Source organism: Pistacia vera, unplaced genomic scaffold, assembly GCF_008641045.1.
Source record: "Pistacia vera cultivar Batoury unplaced genomic scaffold, PisVer_v2 Contig535, whole genome shotgun sequence".
NCBI classification, from domain to species: domain Eukaryota; kingdom Viridiplantae; phylum Streptophyta; class Magnoliopsida; order Sapindales; family Anacardiaceae; genus Pistacia; species Pistacia vera.
Window position 1 is genome coordinate 213,632 of NW_022196374.1, and position 21,899 is coordinate 235,530.

The 21,899-nt window shown below is 36.7% G+C and overlaps 1 protein-coding gene across 1 annotated transcript in view; it reads right to left on the reverse strand.

Moving 5' to 3' along the window:
* Positions 1-982: 982 nt before the first annotated feature.
* The window catches only part of LOC116107389 (kinesin-like protein KIN-12B), a 36,374-nt gene continuing 15,457 nt past the window's right edge, over positions 983-21,899 (reverse strand). The window contains 11 exon segments of the mRNA XM_031393662.1: positions 983-1,291; positions 2,021-2,708; positions 2,806-2,821; positions 3,221-3,311; positions 3,421-3,519; positions 3,660-3,708; positions 3,849-3,994; positions 4,301-4,396; positions 21,090-21,182; positions 21,262-21,315; positions 21,396-21,430. Of these exon segments, the coding sequence (XP_031249522.1) occupies positions 983-1,291; positions 2,021-2,708; positions 2,806-2,821; positions 3,221-3,311; positions 3,421-3,519; positions 3,660-3,708; positions 3,849-3,994; positions 4,301-4,396; positions 21,090-21,182; positions 21,262-21,315; positions 21,396-21,430 (1,676 nt within the window).

Genomic DNA, 21,899 nt, shown 5'->3' on the forward strand with positions numbered 1-21,899 from the left:
AAGACACTCAAAGGAATCTTGTCATAACTCCAGAAAATCCTCCATGGCATATGAGAAGCAAAAACTATAATTGTCAAAATCAAATGGTTTTAGCAATCAAAGTGAAGACATTTTATTACTGCATAGGATACTTCACTCCCCATTGGATTTCGACTTTCATTATGCCTTGATGGTCTACTTATGTAACTTCATCTTATTTAATTTACTACTATAATTTCGAGTTAAGGCTTATTTGACATGACACAAATAACACACTAACCTGTTTTCCCAACCCTACTTCTCCCTACATCTAAATGTTACTTTCAAACCCATTTTCCTCTTTGCTCTTTATTTTCCCAATAGGATAATGTATGACTAGGGTTTTAGAAGCCTACTTTTTTTCATTCTAATTTCATCCCCAAAATTGTCTAGGCAGACTAGTTGTGGTTTAGAAATGGTCTATAGGTAGAAAATAGATAGATGTCAGAAGACAAGGCCCCACAAGCTTCTTGTTTTATGGGCTTCATGACCCAAAGTGGGACAATAAAATACTTCTCTCATCTACTTCAACATTGCTCCCCATCTTCTTGACACTCAAACCAAACAAATAAATTACCTCTATTTTCTTAACATCTTGCTATTCTCCCTTTGTTACTACAACTTTGGTTCCACCATATCCATTACACCTCTGCTGAAACCCTTATTTTATTTACCAGCAATACATGCAATAAAAAATGTGAAAGCTAGTTCAATTTGGGTTGCCTATAAGATAAGTTGGAAAAGGATATGTTCCAGCAAATATAGAAGAATAAACAATATAATAATTCATTCAATTATAATGAACTACAAAATCTAAAATTGAAATAAAAATTCACAGTAAGAGAACCAACCAAGACACTGATCCTCATAATTGGGATGAACATATAAAAAATGCAACAATTTTGAAGCTATATAACATAACTATATAGTAATACACATATTGATTTTTTGACGAGTTCCATCTCTATATATTGCATCGATCATAACCAGAGAACCATGATGAGGGTTCTGCGAGTTTCGATAACTCTCTGTCTTCAATATAAAATAGCTTGAATTCCTCTCTCCATTGCTGATCACCTTCGTCATGAGGCTCTTTTACATTGTACTTGGCCACATCAGAATCATTATAAATAGGTTGTATTGCTTCTTTGGGTAGACGAGGCTCTACTATGATTTCATTAAGAGTCCTAATATCAATTTCATGTTTTTTCTTCAATTGATCAATCAGTTTGTATGCCTTTGCAGTTTCTTGTTCAGCTTCTATAGCTTGCTTCTTAAAAAAGAAATATAGAAAAAAGTATAAAATAAAATGTGTCATTTAGAAATAGAAATATAAATATAAATCCAATAATTTTAAGTGGAAAATTGATAATAAAGTTCTTCTGGGAAGTTATCCAATTGATATGGAGTATTCAACAAGTAAAAACATGCTAAGGTTATAACTAAGAATAAATCATTGTCCAACAAACTAATGCAAACCATATTTTGAAAGAAGTTGCAGCCATAAGCAACAAGGAATAATAAGTTCTTAAAATCATGTCTTATATAGTAATTCTGATCTTTCGGTGGAGAGATTAACATCCAAGCTAAGAATGAACCAAGACAGGTATCCTTAGTACACACTGTACAGTATCAGGGAAGAGGAGTTTCATAAGAAAAAGAAAATCGTGCAAAGTTAATATTTCGTAGCCATAATCATAAATAAGGCTATGAATAATGAAGCAGTGTATGTAAAATGTATAGAACTTCATGAATTAACTATGAATGAACCAAACGACAAGCTCAATTGCTCATATACAATAGTGTCTATACGCCTGTCAAACAAAAACTAAAGGATCTAAATCAATTTACAAAAAATGTATATGAGAATAAGCAAAGATCAGTTAGCTTTCTCTCAAGTGAGGATTCTATTCATGACTACCAAAAATCCTACATGTTCTAAAATCTGTGTCACTCTCATGGAGACAAATAAGTGGCCTTAAAACAAAAAGAGGCGGCACACCTGGGCAGCTGCAACAGCTTCTTCTGCTTGTCTGAGTCGTACAAGTACTTCAGTTGCGGCTTGTACAGCTTCAGCAATATCCCGCAATTGAGCTTGAAGCCCTTTATTCTCATCCCTGAGATATCTTCTCTCTTTCTCTTTTTCAGCTTTCAATGCTGAAATTTCAGCTGCAAGAGCATTTATGAACTTAGATTCAGCACCCATTACTCCTGTTCTAGTAGCCGCTTTCTTAACATCATCTATTCCTTCCTGAATCTTTCTGTGCCTTGTAAGCAATTGAATATGCTTTTCCTCAATATCTGCACACCGTTCTAGCATGCGTGCATGTCCCTCCATAGCCATCTGCATTGCTTCCTTCAACTCTTCTGTACATTGCTTTTTAGCATCAAGTTCCTGTTTTTGCTTTTCTGCTAAGGACCTGCTAGCTTCAAGTTTGATCCTCAATTCTTCTGCAAGAGATATCCACTTGCTCTCTACCTCAGTCCAGTGGAATCTTTCTCATTCAATTTTCTCCTCAGCACTATTTTCGGCTGACTCTGGGATTGTAGTCAGAGGTGGGGCTAGATTGGGATCACATGAATAAGTCAATTGCAAAATTGAGTTTTGTTTTCGAGCAGATAATGAAGAAGAGTCTATGTAGTATTGTAACTCGCTTCTTAAATCTTGAATCCCTTCCAAAAACACTTCCCTTTCATCCAAATCACAGAAATTCTAATAATGTTCCAGTTGCTCTTGAACTATATTGAGTTCAATTTTTGTCCTTAAAATTTCAGGATGATTCTCACATTTTTCCTTTAGAAGCTGTAAAAAATAAGGTCAGATATATGCACAAAATATAAATTAATGTATCTTTAGAAATAAATTTATACTTTGGTAAGTAACCATTCTACCTCAAAGCTTAAGTTCATAAGTAACAACCTAATAAAAGTATTTAAAAGCTACAATAATACCCGTCACGTATCTCATAGTGAAATGGATGCAAACACAGATGCAAACTAAATAAATATAAAATTACATATGAAAAATGAAAACAAGTGAAACTTGTAGGGGTTTGAAAGTGAGTGTTTAGCTTTACTACTATGTTAAGTAGATTTGTAACCAAAAACTTAGGCTAATATATTTTTTAGCTCTAACATACCTTATGCTCATGCATGAGGTATACAAATTATTCTTCCATGAAATCCTCAATTGGCAAAACACCATTGATAAGGCTTTCAAGGCGCAGAATTTTATCCTCCCTTGTCTGTCCTATAATGGCATTGCATTCTCTCTCATGTTTGTACTGTTGCACCTGCAAAGAAAAGCAGAAAAATGTCACCAATGAAAAAACAAAAAAAGAAGAAAAAGAAAGCATTATATAGTCATTGCTATTTGTTGGTAAAACTCGTAAAAAAACATACCAAATGATTAAGGTGCTTAATTTCAGAAGTTTGCTTGGCACAGAAGTCCTCTAGTGCCATTTCCCTCCTAATGGCTCCTACCAAAACCTTCTCCACTGCCTAAGAGAAAAAGAAACATGTAAATGCAAGCAGTCATGATGTTAAACTAATCCAAAATGCAGCTGAAATCATTATACTTACTTTTGGAACTGCAGATTGCTTCATGATTTGTCCGCAGAGTGTAAGTCAACAAAAGGTACCAACTGAAGATTTGAGCTCTCATTCCCCTCTTTGACATCTAGCTGCATTCTGTTCTTGCAATGGTTACATAAGAATAATTATGTATCTTCTTTTGGCATCTCACCATTTTGAGAAGTTTGCACACCGATGTCAACTTTGGCAATGGGTAAAACTGGTTTAAAATCAGTGGGTCTTAATGGGAAACATACCCAAGCTGTGAGAGAGAACGATTAATATTTCCAACTTTTTTCACGTGTTCTCCGGCAGCACTAGCTAATTTCTGTCTTTTTGACCCAGCTAGATCGACAAGATTTATTCTACTTGTTTTAATCCTACTTATACCATCTGCCTTGCTCTAAAAGACACAAGAGTTTAACTCAGAAAACATCGATCACAATGAAATGAAACAAAACTCATGAAAAAAACAAAGATATTCAAGTACTCTATTGTTGTTGCATGTCAATAGATTCTACTCTTATGTCAAAGTTAATGAAGCAAATATAACGAGCAAAACTGCACAGAATATCAGATTGCTTAGCTCGTAAAGAGTATTCTAATAGATAGACATAGATTAATATGCCTTTAAGAGAAACACTTTATGCAATCTGTAACTCATAATTTAAAGAAAAACTACTAATTTTTAAATTGCAACAGTTATTACCTTGCATCGAGATTCAACAACACAAGTGAAAACACTATGTGAGCGTGAGCCTTCTGCATTTATACTAGTTGCACTTGTCCTCCTATTTGACAATCCCTACATCATAAAAGCACTGATCGTAAATTTAATGCAAGAAAAATTAACAAATCAAATATATTAAAATCAGATATTGAGGGGAGACAGGAATGTTACAAGTGAATAAACCAATTTATTTTCCCCAAAATAATATTTAAGGTCACTAAGATCATACCACTTTTTCCATCACCACCTGTTACTTTCAAAAGGCCACTAAGGTCAACACATCCATAATCGTCCACCTATGTTTACAAACTTTTTTAAGACATTCAGATCATGTAACAAACAAAAATGGTAAACTCCAAATGCAATAGAACCTTAAAGCACAATTATAGTATTAGCTTATCATGCATAAGATGTCAGATAAACAATAAGAACAGGCTGATGCACATCATATTGTCGTATAAGGGAACATGAATTTCATTAACTCTATGAACTTTTGAACATTACTAATTTAGGCATACATACTTTCTGATGGGCCTTTAGGGTGTCTTTGTTACATTATATTGCACACGATTAAATTTTTTTAATATTACATGGCCCAGTGCTTGGCCAAGTTACAGACGCATTATGAACTTAATCAGCCCACAATACAGTCTCAAATGCACTAATGTGAATGGAAAGTGGGAGTTGGGACATACTGTATTAGGAAAATTAGAACTCCCATACTGTATTAGCAGTTATTAAACAACCAATGTGTAGGAGATGAATGAATTATCTGTCAAAAACACAATCCTAATATAGGGATTATTTTGACCTTTTGCTTTATGCCCAATGGTCTTCAAATCGAAATCCATCCAAGTTCAATTCAACTTCCAAACCTTTGTTGATGTGATTACTACAAGTATCAAACATCTAGAAGAAATGAATGGTTAAATAGGTTAGCAAGTATGCCTTGAACCACTCTCAAAAGACATACAAGTTTCCAATTATATAACTTAGATAATACATTTGTTTGATTGTTGCAGGTTGAGCCAAAAAAAAAATTATTTCTTTAAATGTTATGATGAAGTACCTCAATAGTCCATAAAGTGTTCTAAATCTCTAATTATGCTAAAAGGAAATTAATATTATCATGTTCCAGCACTGAAATCAAAGATTATAGGTATACACTAAGTACCACAGGTTAAATGAATATACATTGTGAAATAACATATGCAGCATTAAGGAATCTACCCCATTAATGCAGTTGATATGCTTAGGTTGTCAAATAACAAATAATCATCTGTATAATCAATTGTGTTCCCAGTACAATATATACGATGTCAATATATAAGAATTAACTTTAAACTGAGTTCAACTAAGCCCCTCCTTTATAAGATTAATCTTTGAGACTAATGATTTGTCAACCACTCCAGTTTGCTTCATTAATCGACAATGTACTTAATTACTATCATAAGACATTACAAATTTTCCAAAATAAGTCTAACCATGAAAATTATAACATCCCCAAAATACCTCAAATTTAAGCTGCTTAACCATAGAACCTAGAAGCAAATTGTTCCTAAAATTTGGTGATTGGATAGTGACATACTTTAAAGATCTAGGAATAACTGATACATATATATAAATCATATTACATATGAGTACAATGGCAAGATGATGTTAGAAAAAAGATTAAAACAGGTTCTAGATGCAAATATGTTAAAATCACTGGAATACCTTGACATGGAATTGAAACTGATGCCAATTCATCTTGTGGAGATATGATAGAAACCTAGCCTACCTCTGTCATGCTCAACTCACTGACACTTCCTAGATTATTTCAATTCTGCTAGTTATCAACCCAGAATTTTCAGTCAACAAATTCTAACCAAAATACTACTCTCAATGGAACACAACAATGCTGGACAATTTGATAATTGTACTCAATGACAGATCAAAGTAAATTCTATTAAGATAACAATTCTTTACAACTCAAATAAAGCAATAATCAATTAAATAAGAAAAGCAGCTCATCCAGGATGATTCTGCTAACAATGAGAACCCACTGGACTTCAAAAGCCAGCATCTCCCCAAATCCCTTCCCTCTTCAAAATTCCCTGCTCCACAGATCCTTCCCGTTGCCTTTTATTCTTCGTGCTCTATTGTTGTAACTGAATTCAGCTCCCCAGCCACTCAACATTTGCCACTTGTCACTTTCCCATAAACCCAAAACAACCCTCCATCATGCTCAAAGCCTTACCTGAGTCCCTCAATCCTCTGTTTGCGCCCTTTTTTTTTCCTCCTATATACCAAGGTATTGTTAGTCTCATCAAGATATCACCAAGGTAGCCTCATAATGTGGTTGGATCTTGTCCAACTCATAGCTTTCAATAAGAATAAACTGTAGAATTAGGATAAATTAAAAAAGGAGCTAATACACACCAAAAACATATTAACACTATTTAAATAAGAGGTACTTCTTTAAAAGGGCACATAAAAGATATTCATGTGTGAACTCATACCTCAATATTAAGAGTCAATTTATCAGCTAAACGTCTATCTTGAACTTGTCTACATGTTATTCACACTCTTGCTAGATAAGTTTGACCTATCACCCCGTAACAAATGCAAATGAATCCAATTATCATAGATGTCATAGCAGCAATGGATAAGTGGAAAGCATGAACCAACTATGTGGAAAGTGGTCATTTTATGGGAAAAGGGGAATATAAAAGGTTATAAGTCTAATTAGAAATGCTAGTTAGGAAAAATATAGGAGGAAGAACTCCCAAGAAGCTAAAAATATGCACGACAATTGATGTGAAAGGTAATAGAATTATTAGGTAACTACTTAAACCAAAAGTTTAAGCTTATAGTTTAGGCCCAATGATAATATTAAGCTAAAAGTCTCGCATGTGATGCAGGTTAAAAGATGCAAAGATGATGATTTTCTAGTCTTTAATCCTATTTAGAGAGTGTATTGAGATTGAGTGTGATAAAGAGTATCATACTTAATTCTAGGAATGAGCCATAAAATTGCTTTTCGTCTGTCTACAAACCCTAGATGGGAAATTGTGCAATTCATTCTTATGCAATACAGGAAGCTCTTGATAACTTATTTGGGCTCTTATCATCCCTTATTTTGTACTCATGCTTAAGACTAGCGAAGAATATGTTACCCGAAGTTCTTCAAATTTTGTATGAATGAGCTACTCAACCAAAAGATGGAAAGAATTTATTGTGAGTTTCATGAACAGAAAATTTATAAGCTACTTGTTAAAAGTTTTCTTACCTAACACAGAACTCTGGGCTCTTTTACAACTCAACAGTCCCAATTTCCAACCTTAGAAGATCCCTTACCTACCACCTATCTACATAACTCTTACACTTGACTGAGGCTAAGCACAAAATTTCATCATACAGTTATATAATCATAAAACACAAGAACATATCATATTATATTGTAACGACAAAGAGCTAAGAATCTTTTGTATCACTTACAAGTGAAATGAAAACCTATACCACATTCTGAAGTTTGGTAACTTGCACCCAATTCAAATATATTAAACCTTGATCCCCTTTGTAGAGTAGTGGTACACCAGCTGCGTAGATGTTGATACCCTTTTGAAGATTCTTCCTTTCACCTGAATCCGACTTCCATGATCATCTCTAATTATTCTTAACAATGTGCTTTTGGTCCAACTTCTTTGAAGCACTAAAAGAAACAGCATTGGCAGGCCGAACAACAGCCACAATTTCTCTAGAGGAACTTCTCACCTTTAGCACTAAAGGTATGCCTGAAACAGAAACTAATTAGTTGTGATTAAATACCTTGATGGAAGAAAGAAAGATGAATGAGGATTGAATTTTTTCTCAAGCTAAGTGCCAAAAGAAAGGGAGATATTTTTACATATATACAAGATGTGACATTCTATATTTATGAATTTCCAGATAACTTAATCATTGTTCTCATCCTTATAACCAAAATAAGAGAAGTTTGATGAATACAGACCCCATCAACTAAGTTTTGTTCAACAAGTCATCAAAGAGGAGTTTTCTGGTTGCTTCTCTAGTTGCAGTTCCCAATCAATATTGTCAATAAATACACACTAATGCCAATGACAAAAATTAATAATACCTACCTCAAGTAAATTTGCAAATATCAAAGAAATAGAAATGCACAGCAATAAAGAGAAATTGAAACTAAATGGAAAACCTCTAGAATCAATTATGCCCATAGGTGACGATAAGGAGCCAAAAATATCCAATCCAAGCTGACAGTCCCATTGTTCTCCACGAGGACACATCCTTCCTTATCCATGAGACCTATTGGCCTTTCAGACCATAAAAGATATTAGACATCACATGTTTATGAAACAAAAAATAGAAGGATTATATTTATACACTAAAAATAGAACTTTTAGAGCCACAAATGCGCAAGATAGCGTACTTACATATGATTCAACTGGCCAAAAAAATATGCAGTTTTTAAGTTTGGAAGGTTAAATATTGATTACAAATGTTACAAGGAACTTCATCTTCCCAGTGAAGTAATGGTGGCATACTACAATCATGTTTACATGTGATTAATACAGTTTCTGCGTCTGCATGCCACCATTTGTTACTTCTAGTAAAGAGTTGAAATGAAGAACCTAACTAGAAATATCTCTTACCATCGAACTTTGAATCTTGCTCTCCAACAGAAAAATCACAAAAAGATATACAACTATCTCTTGTCTACCTAGACTTTTTGTTGTAATCTTAAAAACAGCCATATGATTCTAAAATTATCTATGACTTTTTCTATAATTTAGCTGCCCAGCCATCTCAAGTTTTGATTTAAGAAAATGGCCTTGAAAATGTTTTTCATTTTTTTTTTTAATTTAGAGAAGATGACGTGGCATAGTTAGGATTAATTAAACATGTAAAATGGGCTAAAATGAAAAGATTAAAACAAATGTAGGCCGAATAAAATAATGAAAGTTTTTAAAATTTGAAATTTACAAAACAAGCCTATTCACCTCGCTTAATCGAAATTCATTAGGGCAAAAAGCGATTTCTTGAACTAAAGGGAGACACTGCGATTTCCGATCGAACCTGCAAATTTCCATGCCATATTCAATCCTAAACTCAATTCTTGAACCCTAAACGAAATACAATCTCGATTTCTGACGATAAGTCACGATTTTCGATCGATTTCTTGAACCCTAAAATCGATTTCTTGAACCCTAAAATCGATTTCTTGAACCCTAAACGGAATCTGTGCAATTTCCGGCGATACAACCCACATTTTCGATCGAAACTGTAAATTTTGCCACCAAATTCAATCCAAAACTATGGCTGACACTTACAATGAGGGGAAAAACCCAACGCCACTTCGAATCCTAGATTCTGATGGCGCAAGCAGTTCAATGGCTACTCCGGTGGATCATCCGATCAGTTCAGGTGGTCCACAGGCAGAGGAGACGACGGCGGCACAACAAGAGAGAGAAGAATCACAAAACGGTTCTGAAGAGGAGGAGTCATGCGAGAATGCAGGCGAGGAGGAGGAGTCCGGCGAGAATTCAGGCCGGGAGGAGTCTTCCGAGTATTCAGGCGACGAGGAGGAGGCCGGCGAGAATGCAGGATATGAAGAGGCCGGTGAAGAAAGGGTACATATTTGTTTTGGGAGTATTGCTCTGTACAGTCGCTTAAGCAACCATTTGTATCGCTTAAGAGATTAATCTCTTTTACTCATGGTCACTTAAGCAATACAAAGGATCGCTTAAACGATCGTAGATCTAGGCAGAACAGTTTACTCTTAGTTGCTTAAGCGATTTCAGATCGCTTAAGCGATCTTGTCTGAGGCAGAATCATCTTAGATATAAGATCGCTTAAGCGATCTTTTGTATCGCTTAAGAGATTCTTTCAGTTTACTCTCGGTCACTTAAGCGATTTCAGATCGATTAAGAGATATTGCACGAGGCAAAGTCAAGATCTCTTAAGTGATCCGAAATCGCTTAAGCGACCACAAAGGTAATTTTTTGTTGTTGATATTTTGTTTATTAGTTATTTTGGTTTATTTTTGTTGTTAACATTTTGTTTATATCGATTGTGCAGATTGTGCGGACCGTAAACTATAGAGACTACGAGTTGGAGCTTGTAAGTAATAAAGTACCCTACTTCCCTGCAAGGGTGACGGTTAGGTAGAGTTAGGATGTTTTTGACAGAATAAAGGAGATTTTAGCTGGAATGAGGCATGGTGTAAGAGATTTCGAAGACACTTGTTTCGGTCAGTTCTTAAGAATCAGAACAAATTAGAAAAAGGCGTTTTGGGGGCAAGGAGTGCATTAGATGTTGCTGCACTCAGTAAAATGCAATAAAAAAAAAATGTGGTTCGTGGTGGACGGAAAGCCACTACGTTTTGGGATGATGGAATATGCATTGGTGACGGGCTTACGATGCGGGGAAGTGCCAGATAAGGCAGAGGTAGATGCAATAAGGAAGAGTCCGGGAGCCATAAGGTTTCGTAAGAAGGTTTTTCAGGGGGCAAAGTCTATTACAGGACAGGTTTTAGAGAAGAGGCTACAAACAGTTCGGTTTAATGATGGAGAAAAGATAAAAGTGTGCTTGGTATTGTTTTTACATTCGATCTTATTGGATGGTGACTCAACAAAAGCTGTTAAGAAAGATTGGTTGTTGTTTGCAAGCAACTTGGAGTTCTTCAATTCTTATCCGTGGGGACGGATATCATTTGAGCGAACCATCAACAGCTTGAACAAACCAGACATGGCGTTAAAGTAGTCCCAATGGGTCGGGAAGGATAAACCAAGCGCGTACAATTTGTTTGGCTTCCCATGGGCAATGCAGGTAAATATTAATAGCTTTTTGTTATATTTTTTGTAATATATGTGTTTGAATTATGATATGGACTATTTTTTTACAATGTAGGCTTGGATGTATTAGGCCATCCCTATCTTCGCTAAGGCGGGGGGAGGAGTAACAGTTTGGATGTACAACAGCAATTTCCTAGGATGTTGCGGTGGCATGTGGAGAGGTGTATCCATTGGGATCACGACCAAATACACATGGAGATTAAAGCGGCTAGGGCAAGATTAAAGGATTAAGCTTTTGAATATGCAGTTGCTTTAAAATGTCGCTTCAATCTGATTGATTTTGTTTCTTATTGTAGGGAGTTGTCCGTCCCTTTCTCATCGCTATTGGGGATGAAGCAGAAGAGGACTATGTCACATCTTTCAAAGCACTGGAGGATGAAAGGGATGAACGAATAGACCGCCTGATGCGGGACCTAAAATGGGTCACGCATGTGATGGCAGTTGCAGGGCCACTACTTGACAACGTGGTTGATACCGAGGATGATGAAGCTCCAATCAGCGGGAGGCCTGAAGAGGAGGAGGAGAAGAGGGAGGAAGAGGTTCGTATGCCTCAGCAAACCGGTACAACAAGTACCGCTTTATCGAGACATCGACGTTAGGAGAATGAGGTGGTTGACCTCATAAACGGCCTGTTTGAGAGTTTTACAATAGGCGTTTATGACAGGTTTGACAAGATGGAAGAGTGCATGAAAAAGGTGGAGGAGAAAGTGGATAAGCTGGTAGAGAAAGTTGGTACAGTGGAGGAAGAAGTTGGTGGATAATTAAAGGCGGTTGAAGTGCAAACTGGGTTGAAAAGAGAGAGCCGAAAGAGCAAGTTTGTCAAATCGCCTTACATGGCAGTGACACAGGTAAAGAAGAGGAAAATTAAGAAACAAATAGAGGAAGAACAAGAAATTGAGGAGGTTAAGGAGGTTGGTGGAGGAAGTGGGGCAGTGATAATGGAGGAGGGCGAGGTGGGAGGCGAAGGAAGTGGGGATATAAAAATGGAGAAAGAAGGAGGAAGTGGGCAAGCGAAAATGGACTCAAATGTCGATTTCTATATACCAATAGAGGAAAAGAAAAAACTCTTCTATGCCTATTACAATGAATCAGGAAGTAATGGCCATATAAAGTGTAAGACAGGGGATTATCCCTGGGAATGGTTTGAAAAGTTGTTGACGATGGGCACGTGGCTTGAGGACTCGGTGAGTTATTTTCTCTTAATTTTTCTTATTTTTGCCTATGTTTTCCATACTTATCTTATTGTTTTTATTTGATGTAGCACATCGATGAGATATTGGCACTGATGAGGCTACGACAGACTAGTGATGGTGATCTATTGTATTTTGACTGTGCCATCACCGATGTGGCATTTGGCTAAACGCTTGTTTCGACATTCGCACTTTAATTAAAAATGTCATTGCTAGAGGTGCAGCAAAAGGAGTAGCGAAGCGAAAAAGATTGGCCCTAGAACAATTGGACTACATCCCTAATGATTTTAAGTTTGATGACAGGATTATGCAGTATGTACGGGGGGAAAAGCCCAAATATGGCCATAGTTGGGCTATTGTTAAAAGAGTCTATTGCATCATCCTCGTCAAACAGATGCATTGGATAGCAGTTGTCGCACATCTAGAAGAGGGTTGCTGAAGGTCCTTGACTGCAACCCAACTATTTGTCGAGACAAGCAGTTGGAGGTCAAGTTGGAGCCACTGTCTAGGTTGTTCCCACAGCTGTTGCGTGACAGCGGGATGTTTGGGCACTTGGGTGATCAAGTACTAACCGGAAAGTGGCCACTTAAGCGCTCTACCATCCCAATAAATGAGTCAAGGTAAATTTTATATAAAACTAACTTACATAATACAATTGTTCTGTAAGTTTATTCTAATGATAATGTCTTCTTCCTATTGTAGTGCTGAATGTGGGGCACATGCTCTTAAATTTATTCAGTTCGACATGACCAACAATGGCTTGAATGATGAAACAATGAGAGACTGTCGGGAGCGCTGGACTGTCGACTGCTTCCATGGGCAGATGGATCCGTTTTGAGTGACCAGAACCCAATCAAAAGGTATGAAAGTTAGACTTTGAATTTTGTAGTTTATATGATGTTGATGTTGATACTTGGGTTGTGGTGCTGATGTTGTAGGTGTCATGCTTATATGGAGCTTTACCGAAAGAGATGGACTGAGTGAACTTCTCACCTACCCACTCTGTAAATTTTTTACATGTTTTTTTTAATTTACAAAAGTTGACGTGTTTGCAGGTGTGTGCCAGATAATTTTGCAGGTTCCTGGCAAACAATGAGAGAAAACTTCTCAAAGGCTGGTTGGCAAAAGGAGGCATCTGCAATAAAGGCTGCTGGGAAGGCATGGTACCAAACAATGATCTCAGACAGGTTGCTGCAAACAGAATTTGAAAACTTCTCAAAGGCTGGTTGGCAGGAGGAGCCATCTGCAATAAAGGCATTGTGCAAAGGTGTTAGTGACATTAAACTCTTTGGCATCAAAAAGTAAATTAAAGGCAGTGTATAGGAAATTCTCAAGTCCAGATTGTTGTGCTGTGTCTCTTCTTGCGGTAGCCAAAAGCCTTGTGCCTGCAGAATCATTGTAAAGAATTGGATCTAACATTTGGGAGATATATTTGTTTGTCCATATAAGATATATCATTAGCAGTTTGAATTTACTATGTATAGTGTGATCATTTGCTTCACCCAAGTTGGATAATGGTTTTTTAGCGTTTCGTTTTATTTTGTGTATCACTACAACGTGTGATGTACTGGTGTGATTATTTGATTCACCACAGTTGGGGCTAATGGTTAGTTTGTCCAAATATTTCGATATTTGCCACATCCCATGCCTATTTTTTATTTTGTGTTTCAATAAACAGGTTACATTGATGTCTCTTATATTTTGATTTGTGATGAATTAGATTGATATAAATTACTTAATTTTGCGATACAAATTCTTTTTGGATTTAGGAGGGAAATGAGTGATGTACAAATGTTTCCCAATCACAGTCATTTCGAAATTAATTAACTTAAAGACAGGCATTGTACCAAACAATTACTGGCCGACTGCATATATCTCTTAAACGACCAAGACTTTTCCAGAAATGATCACTTAAGCGATCTCAAATCGCTTAAGTGACCAAGAGTCTATTACGAAGCATCGCTTAAGCGATACATAAGATCGCTTCAACGATTACCCATCTGGGTAGATGTTCCTTCTGCCTCAGAAAATATCGCTTAAGCGATCCCAAATCGCTTAAGCAACAAAGACTCTTTTAGGAAGAATTGCTCAAGCGATACATAAGATCGCTTAAGCGATCATAGATCTGGGCAGATATTCATTCTGCCTCGGACAAGATCGCTTAAGCGATCTCAAATTGCTTAAGCGACCAAGAGTCTTTTACGAAAATTGCTTAAGCGATACAAATGTATTGCTTAAGTGATCATAGATCTAGGTAGACTCATTCTGCCTTGGACAAGATTGCTTAAGCGACCAAGAGTCTTTTACAAAAATCGCTTAAGCGATACAAATGGATCGCTTAAGCGATCATAGATCTGGGCTTCTACCGCAGACTAGATCGCTTAAGCGATTACCGATCGCTTAAGCGACCAAGAGTAAAAGCAAAGAATTGCTTAAGCGATACAGACGGATTGCTTAAACGACCAGAGTAAAAGCAAAGAATCGCTTAAGCGATACAGACAGATCTCTTAAGCGACTGTGTAAATACAGAGGATCGCTTAAGCAATCCTATGTATTTGGATATTATTTATTGTATTTCAGAGCATCGGTTAAGCGATTAATGCTATGCTAAACATATAGGGTTTACGATTCGTTCAGTGGCCCATGACCGTTATTATATTTATATTAAACATATAGTTCTTTTACGTCAGTATGAAGCATATAAGGTGTAGAATGTTTACGTCTATGCTAAACATATGGGGTTTACAATTCGTTCAGTGGACCATGACCGTTATTATATTTATATTAAACATATAGTTCTTTTACGTCAGTATGAAACATATAAGGTGTAGAATGTTTACGTCTATGTTAAACATATAGGGTTTACGATTCGTTCAGTGGACCATGACCGTTATTATATTTATATTAGACATATAGCTCTTATACGTCTATATCAAACATATATGGTGTAGAATGTTTACGTCTATGTTAAACATATAGGGTTTACGATTCGTTCAGTGGACCATAACTGTTATTATATTTATAAGGTAACCATGGAATCTTAGTGAACATATGTTGTTCTTCTTTGTTCAGAACATAAAGGCTGCGTTTGGTTGAATATTCCTATAAATATTACAAATCTTATTCCCAAAATATTTCTTTGTTTAATTATTTAGGATATATTAGTATTTTTTTTAATTAATTTTAGACCCATTAAGTGAATTAATTTCATTAATACCGCCTGAAAAAGTTTAAAAATTAACAAAAACACCCCAACTACCCAACTTCCAAGATTCTGGCTACCACCGACAGCTACAAATGACCAAAAATGGTCGGTAATTCACAAATGTGACCTTTTTCGGCCAGATCCACTGTGGATCTAGCCGAAAAAGGTCACATCTGGCTGTCATCGACTTTCAAAAGCCATCGCAGACAGCCAGATGTGGACTTTTCCGTTCGTCGACGGCCAGATCTGGCCGTGATCTGGCCTTTTCTTGCCAGTTCACATCTGTAGTCGATCTGGCCGGAACAGGCCATATAGATGCCCTTTCCGCCAGATCCGATCGCTGTGCGTCGTCACGCCCTTTCCCGATAAGATTCTGGAGGTGGTGGCCGGAATCTAGCACCGTGGGTAGGTGAGGGTGTATTTGTTAAATTTTAAAATTTTTCCTGTCTATATTTTGATTAAGGGGTCTAAAAGTAATAAAAAATATAAACTAATATTTACTAATATTCCCAAAATATTTGCTTAAGCGATTCTGCCTAGGACATGATTGCTTACGCAATCTGAAATTGCCTAATGTTCCACTCAACGAATCGTAAACCCTATATGTTTAGCATGGATGTAAACATTCTACACCTTTTATGATTTATACTGACGTAAAAGAACTATATGTTTAATATAAATATAATAACGGTTATGGTCCACTAAACGAATCGTAAACCCTATATGTTAAGAGTTCGAGCAATAAAATGGCTTCACAGTTGTGATATGAATAAACAAGAAGATGGTGAAATGGTTAGAGCATTGATAAATATTAAACTCTTTTGAGATTCTTTTCGGTCTGATTTTAAAAGAGTTATTATTTTAAAGAGTAAACGAAGTTTGAAAGACTAATCAACGGATTGTTTGTGTAGATAGTTTTGTACAGTTACAGCTCCGTACGATTCGTTCAATAAAGAATACTTTATTGCCAACAACTAACAATTTTATGTACGGAGTTGTAACTGTGCAAAACCATTTACACAAAAAATCTGTTTAATAGTCAAAGGAACTTCGATTACACAGGGTCGCTTAAGCGATCGTACATATCGCTTAAGCGATTCTCTTTTTTTTTTTCACTTGGTCGATTAAGCGATCAAGTGATTGGCAGAATTAAATCTGCCCAGGTGCATGATCGCTTAAGCGATCCGTGATATCGCTTAAACGATTCTTGTCTTTTTCACTTGGTCGATTAAGCGATCATGTGATGGGCAGAATCAATATATGCCCAGGTGCACGATCGCTTAAGTGATCCGTGATATCGCTTAAGCGATCCGGTTTGAAAAACCCTTCGTCGTTTAGGCGATATACTTAGTCGCTTAAGCGATCATTGGCAATATATACTTTTCCAGCTTTTCTCCTGAATTTTGACAAACTAAAATTACCAACACATATTAATTCCATACTTTCTCCTCAATTTGACAACCTAATTCCAAACTAAAATCACCAACAAATATTTAGGACATGTAACAAGAATACTAAATATAAAGAATGATTTATTAAAGGTAACAATACAATTTAAAACATCAATAATTGAAAACAATAACTCATCAACGGTTGGCCTTGGCAACTCCTTGAATTTCATCCTTCTTCGAACCTAAATTTCTAGATCTACATGTGATTACTTCCGGCAACTGCTTCTCTTGTGGCCAGGTTGCTTGCAAATTGAGCACTTATTCATCTTCTGGGGAACCTCAGAGGCTGATGGAATACGCTTAACTCTTTTTCTCCCCTTTGCTATCTTCTTGAATGGCGAATGGATGATAATGTCAGCCAACTCTGGCGACACTACCCACTGCTCTTCTGGAGGCATTGGATATATTGTTTCTGAATAAGCTAGCATGTAGTGATCTGTCATATAGAAAGGGGAGCAAAGTTCCATGTAAATTCTTGAACCAAAAGCTTCCGTTGGCGTTTCAGTGCTGCTAGTGCATGAGGACAAGGTAAATGTTGAATATCAAGCACGTTATAGCTGCAAGTTTTACTAACAAGGTTAACTACGGCATCCGAACCATAGCCACGCACAATGAACTCTTGAGCATTAAAAGAATAGGCAAACAGTGCATTTGACAATTCCATACGTTCTCGAAATAATTTTTCAGCTGATGGAACAAGGGTTGTAGTAAAATTATCTGACTCTGTACGACGCTCATGGAACCACCGTGACAATGTCCTCTAGATTGCATCAAAAAGTGCAACTATTGGAAACTCTCTTTCTATTAACAACTTCGAATTTATGGACTCCGCTATATTCGTGGTCATGACATCAAACCTTCTTCCAGGAAAGTAAGCTCTACTTCATCGCTCGAAACCAACATCATGCTCAAGATACTTAGCAACTCTTTTATCCTTGATTCGGATTTGCTAGAAGTGCTCCTCGAACTCATCAACCCGATAAGCTTTTGCAGCCATGTAGTATGTCTGAAGGAGGCCAACACACTTAAACTTTTGTTTTATGTTCTCACCAAGGTGCCTCATACAGAATCTGTGATGTGCTTGACAGTAAATAGTGGCAATCCCCTTCTTTATAGAGTTGTGCCTATCGAATATTATGCACAACTCATCACTTTTAGGCACTATTGTATGTAATTGCAGAAAAAACCAAGTCCACGACTCGTCATTCTCAGAGTCAACCACACACCATGCAATAGGATATGTGTGATTCTCGTTGTCCTGTGCGGTGGCCACCAACAATGTACCTCCACACTTTCCCATTAGAAAACAACCATCAACAGCCAACACCTTTCTCATGTTTACAAAACCCCTTATAGCAGAATCGTAAGCAACAAAAAAAATATTTAAACATCATATTCCTATCCCACTTCAAAGCCGTCTTGCTACCTTGGTTTGTCAACTCAAGCATATAATGGTACTATTCTAATACTGTGTACCCATGCTCCAGCATGCCCCTCACAAAATCTTGTGCATGTTGTCTCCCTTTCCAGCATTTCCAGTAACTAACAGCATATCCCAACTCTATGCGCACAAGTCTTTGAATGTCTTTAGGAGATGGACCTTTCCCTTCAACGAACCGACTTTTGACAAATTATCCAATAACATCAGCGGACGCTTGTCAATGCTCACCTGAAATATGTCCCAAACCACATGTGTGCTCATGGGTATATGTGCTAAGAATAAATTTTTCCGACTCCNCTAATTTTAAAAGAGTTATTATTTTAAGGAGTAAACGAAGTTTGCAAGACTAATCAACGGATTGTTTGTGCAGATAGTTTTGCATAGTTACAGCTCCATACGATTCGTTCAATAAAGAATACTTTATTACCAACAACTAACAATTTTATGTATGGAGTTGTAACTCTGCAAAACCATTTGCACAAAAAATCTGTTTAATCGTCAAATGAACTTCATTTACACAGGGTCGCTTAAGCGAAGATGTGATAGGCAGAATCAATATCTGCCCAGGTGCATGATTGCTTAAGCGATCCGTGATATCGCTTAAGCGATTCTTCTATTTTTCACTTGGTTGATTCTTCTATTTTTCACTTGGTCGATTAAGTGATCGTAGATCACTTAAGCGATCATGTGATGGGCAGAATCAATATCTGCGATTCGTGATATCGCTTAAGCGATCCGTGATATCGCTTAAGCGATTCTTCTCTTTTTCACTTGGTCGATTAAGCGATCGTAGATCGCTTAAGAGATCATGTGAAGGGAAGAATCAATATCTGCCCAGGTGCATGATCGCCTAAACGATCATGGGCAATACATACTTTTCCATCTTTTTTCCTGAATTTTGACAAACTAAAATTACCAACACATATTAATTCCATACTTTCTCTTGAATTTGACAAACTAATTCCAAACTAAAATCACCAACAAATATTAGGCCATGTAATAAGAATACTAAATATAAAGAATGATTTACTCAAGGTAACAATAAAATTTAAAACATCAATAATTGAAAACAATAACTCATCAACGGTTGGCCTTGGCAACTCCCTGAATTTCATCCTTCTTCGAACCTAATTTTTTGGATCTGCATGTGATTACTTCTGGCAACTGCTTCTCTTGTGGCCAAGTTGCTTGCAAATTGAGCACTTATTCATCTTCTAAGGAACCTCAGAGGCTGATGGAAACCCTCCTCTATATTTTCTTCAAGAAAAGAGAAGCCCAACTCCTTTCCAGATTTTTCAAGCAAGCTAATTGGTTTACAAATATATACAGTATGTTGTAATTTTGAGATTATATTGTTCCCTTTAATGTCTTCATGAGGGTAAAACTAACCAAATTCTTCAAAAAAGCAAGATTCAAAGAGACAAATGGAACAAAATATGTTATTACTTAAATTTTTGAGTTAAAAAGACGTTGACCCCCAAGGTTTATTGTTTTAGCCACTGTTTTGAAAACTTGACCAAACTGGTTCGGTGATCAGTGCCCTCTGTGGTTCGGGTTACCATTTTAAACTATTCACAAAATCTCTAACTTGATCAGTAGTGAATGAGAGGTTATCAAGTGCCGAGGTTAGAGGGTTTTTGTAGAGTGAAGGCCAGTGGTTCAGGTGGTGGTGTCAGATTAAATAGTATGCCCGAATTTTGTCAAAAAATCAACCCAATCACAACGATGTTTGCAAGTCACGGCCAGCAAACAAAGGCTACCAAATTTAGGAGTTAAAGGAGTTTTGTAAAGTGGAGGACGATGCTTCAGATGATAGTGTCGAATTGAATTTTAACCATCGAAATTTGGTCGAAAAAATCAATTTAGGGTCGGATCGTAATTGGGGTGGGATAAAAATCCGAAAACCAAACCGAACTAAAAAATAGGTTTTTTTACAAACCGGTTCAGTTTGGGGAATTCAAAAAACCGGAAAGCCGGTTCGGTTTGAAAAAAAATTTAAACCGGTTTAACCCTAAATATAAAAGCAAAAATTTTTTTAACTCCTCAGTCATCAGTCCTCACGCAGTCATGCTACTCCATCCACATTCGTCTTTCTCTGCCTCCATTCTCCAAATCTGAAAATTTCAAATCTCTACACTTCCACTTCGTCAATCGTTTGTTTGTCACTTCCAAAGTTCCAGACTCTAGTTCACTGGCAGTTCTAGTCTTCCACACCGTGACTCCATCCACAGTTCGTCAGTTTCCCACTGTGAGCTACTGAGCAAAGCTGACTCCATCCACTGTCCAGTCACCATGAGCTACTCCATCCACACTGTGAGCTACGTTCTTTGTTCGCCAGCACCTAGCACTCCAGCAGACTCCACTGTGAGGCGTGAGTAGCCCCACCATGAGCACTAAGCAGACTCTTGATTAGAACTTTGTTTGCTTTGTTGAACTCTGTGATTTCAATTTGAAGACAGTTTGTGTTCAAATTTAACTATGTTTTAATTGTTTATTTGTGTGGATTTGTTAGATTGGAGAAAGAATATATATTTGAAAATGTTTTAATTTGATAGCGNGTCTCAAATGCTAGGAACCCACCTTAAGCATCCTCACTATGCAGTCCAAGAAGAAAAAACGAAGCAAACCCTTATTAGTAGTTGTGTGACATCCTTCATTGTGCATACATACTCCTCTATCAAATTTAAAACATAAACACCAGATTTGACATCTTCTCTTATCTGGAAGGAGAAGCAAAAACAGGTTCAAGGAAAACTGAATTTATGTAGGTCTTCTACTGGATGTGAGTGCTTCTGTTACCCGAAGATTTCTTTGGCTTGGATCCAACAAATTTGTGATTTGTTCATTGTAAACCTGCAATAATATTTGGATATATTAGGGCATGCAACATTAAATTTCAGAAGACTAAAAGGGATACTGTCCAGTCACAAAACCTCAACAAAAGAATGACGACATTTCTCTCTCTCTTCTAATACAGAACAAAAGAAAGAAACTCAACAATTTCTCGCTTTTCCTCTCAGTAAAAAAAACAGAAGCTAGACAAAACTTTAAAAGTTACATTTTCTCAAGCTTGAGTCACTTTTTCCCCAAATTCTGTCAAAATTTAAAAAAGATAATATCAAATAACCACTAAAAAGAAGAAGATCAAAACAATTACTTGAACACCCGAGTCGGGGACCCCAACCATTACGTTCTCAGGAAGTGTATGAGTAGCGAGCTTGCGCTTGAGTGGATTGGGCGGGCGTGGGGGCAGCGGACTCTTAATTTTGGAAGATGCTAGAGAAGGTGGAAGAAGTGAGTTCAGATAATCTGGGCTTTTAAAATATTCTATCATAAATAAAAATATTAATTATAGGTTTTTTGTGCAGTAGAACTTAATCAGCTCCAAACTACAGCTAGCTGTGAAAGAACTCTAACTTTGTGCTTCAGTAAAGAAA